The sequence below is a fragment of the Pteropus medius genome, unplaced genomic scaffold (genome assembly GCF_902729225.1).
Source record: "Pteropus medius unplaced genomic scaffold, Ma_sr-lr_union100, whole genome shotgun sequence".
NCBI classification, from domain to species: domain Eukaryota; kingdom Metazoa; phylum Chordata; class Mammalia; order Chiroptera; family Pteropodidae; genus Pteropus; species Pteropus medius.
Window position 1 is genome coordinate 682,513 of NW_024347852.1, and position 2,632 is coordinate 685,144.

The following is a 2,632-nucleotide window of genomic DNA, read 5'->3' on the forward strand; positions in this document are numbered from 1 at the left end:
ATCTGTGAGATTAGAAAAAAGACACCCCTCTCTCGCTCACCCTCATCAGGATGTCACTTCCACAAATATGCAAAGCTACGTCATCGAATGCAAAGTGTCCCTCCAACAGCGTGTAATCTGCTCAACCGTACCAAGTGTCCCTAATGACAGGAAGCCCCTGCCCGCCCCCGGAAGCTTCTTCCCAGAGCTCACCGGGCGTGCCACCTCTGCTGGCACTTGGGAGCCTCGGGAGCGGGGGAGGCCCGGGGACTGCAGCCTCAGCAGCCAAGGGAGGCCCTTCAGGGGTGGAGGTGTCCTTGGGCCCGGTGAGGGGCGGGTCGTCCAGGGCAGAGATGGCCGAGGAGATGCTCTCCTGCAGGTCCCGGTTCTTGGCGACGGAGTCCTCCTCATCCGAGGAGAAGGAGGGCAGCGTCTCAAGGTTCCGCTTCAGCTCCTCGTCCAGACGCTTGCAGGGCGAAGGACAGCCCAGCCCCAGCCCCTCGCTCTCGGCAGCCTCCAGGGCGCCCCCCAGCCCGAAGGCGCCGGTGGGTGGGGGGTGTGGCACGGTGGCGGCTGTGGGGGGCTGGGGCTGCAGGCCCCGGGCCGGCACGGAGGGTGGCACGCTCTTGGGGGGACTGAGCGGGGGCGTCAGGCCGGCCTGGTAGAGCGGTGGGTGGCGTTTGCCCGACTTGAGGAAGTCCAGGAAGGAGGCCATGAAGCCGGACTTCATCTCCGGCTGCTTCTCCTCCACCTCCTTGATCTTGGCCTCGATCTTCTCCCGAGTCAGGCTCGAGTCCAGGCTGTTGTGGTCAGGGCCTGACACGGAGTCGCCTGATGCGGCACCCAGACCCTCGCCCGCCTTGGGCACGGACAGCTTGATCTAGATAGGGGGCGGCAGCGAGTCAGGGCCCCCACGGGCCGAACCCCAAGTCCCTCCTTCCCTCAAGCCCAAGAGTTGGAGCCCCTAGCCCCCACCTCACTTAAGACCCTGAAGTTCAAATTCCCAGACTCTCAACCTGTAGCATCCTAGAATTCAGGCCCACAGAGACCTTCTCTCAGATCCCATAATGCCAGGACTAGAGTCGCCCCCTTGTTACTCACTGACCTCTCCCTGCTCACGGCCCAGGAGTCCGGGGCTCCAGACCTTCCTCCCACAGGACCCGGACACCTAGACCCGATGGGCAGTCCATCAGGATCTAGAGACGAAGGACCCGAACTCCAACCCCTTCCCTCCCTCTGGACCCAGGTTACAAGTCTCATATCCCCGACGGCAGAACCGTGGAATTCCAGCCCTTAGCGTCGTTTCCTCACAGGTTTTAGTATACTCTGTATCCCCCATCACGCCCAGAACCTCCAAGGGGGCCCCAGCTGCCCTCACCTTAAGTGGCTTCAAGGGCTCCAGCCGGTTGCCACCTGCCTCCTCAGCCTTCCGGCCCCGGCCGCGGCCTCGGCCCCGGGGTTTCTTGGCCCCATCGGTGGGCGCGGAGGCGGAGGCTGGCCCCGCGGTGGCGGGGACCTCCAGGGGGCGGATCCGGGGCCTCCCCCGGGGCCGGGGTGGGCCGTCGCGCTTGGCCTTGGTGGGCTTGCGGCCCCGGCGCCGGGGGCCGTCGGGACCAGGGTTGGGCGGACAGAAGTCAATGTCGCCCAGCGGTGAGAGGGCCGGGCGCGAACGGCAGCTGGACACCAGGTCGGGCAGACGCCGGGGGTTGAGGCGGATGTCGGCAGGCACGTCCGCCTTGTCCTCGTCCGCCTCGAACTCGTACTCCTGCGCGTACAGCTTCTTGGGCGTCTGGAAGGGTGGGTCGCGGCGCCGCAGCAGGTGGAAGGAGGACGTCTTCAGCAGCTTCTTTGGCTTGGTAGAGCAGAAGATGGGTGAGGTCAGGCCTCCCTTGGGCTCGGAGGCAGGTGGCGGCGGAGGGGGCGGAGGGGGCGGCGGAGCCGCCTGGTGCGGCCCGCTCTGGATCAAGCCCAGCGGCTCGGCGTTGACCGTGGAGGGCAGCTCGGGTGGCTTGTTGGGGTCCAGGCCCAGGCCCGGCGTCTCGGGCCCAGCTCCAGACGCCCGACCCGGGCAGTAGGGCCCGTAGGGATCGTAGGCTGGGGGCCCCGTTGGTGGGCCGGCCCCTGCCTTGGGGTCGCCTTCGTCCTCAGGGGGCCCGGCTTTGCTGTAGTCATCCGCCGCCCCTCCGCCGAACATCTCCTCCATGGTGGGGAAGAAGCTACGCTCCTCGTCTTGGAGCAAGGAGTCGGGGAAGCAGATGGAGGTGAGCGGCATGAAGCGGGGAGCCTTACTGCCTTGTGGGCTGGGGCTGCGGTAGGCACCCGAGGGATCCTTGCCTTCTGGGTTCGGCGGGCCCACGCCAGTGTCACCGGGCCCAGGGGGCAGGGGCTCCAACGCCCCAAGCAATTCCTGCATGGCGCCTGGCGGCTCCAGGCTCTCCTCCGGTCGCAGACGGGGGCTGGGGGCTCCCGGCTCCAGCCCGTGGCTGCGGAGATGGGCCTCGAGCTGGAGAGGCATGGGCGGCGGAGGTGGAGGAGGCGGCGGAGGCGGCTGGGGCGCCCCATCACGGGGGGCTGGCTCAAGGAGATGGACGCTGACTTTGGGGGCGCTGGAAGAAGGGCTAGGGGCGTGGCTGAGGACCGAGGGAAGCAGCTG

General features: G+C 67.4%; 1 protein-coding gene across 1 annotated transcript in view; it reads right to left on the reverse strand.

Moving 5' to 3' along the window:
- Positions 1–2,632, reverse strand: part of PRR12 (proline rich 12) — a 24,427-nt gene that overhangs the window by 16,694 nt on the left and 5,101 nt on the right. The window contains 2 exon segments of the mRNA XM_039878638.1: positions 193–859; positions 1,358–2,632. Of these exon segments, the coding sequence (XP_039734572.1) occupies positions 193–859; positions 1,358–2,632 (1,942 nt within the window).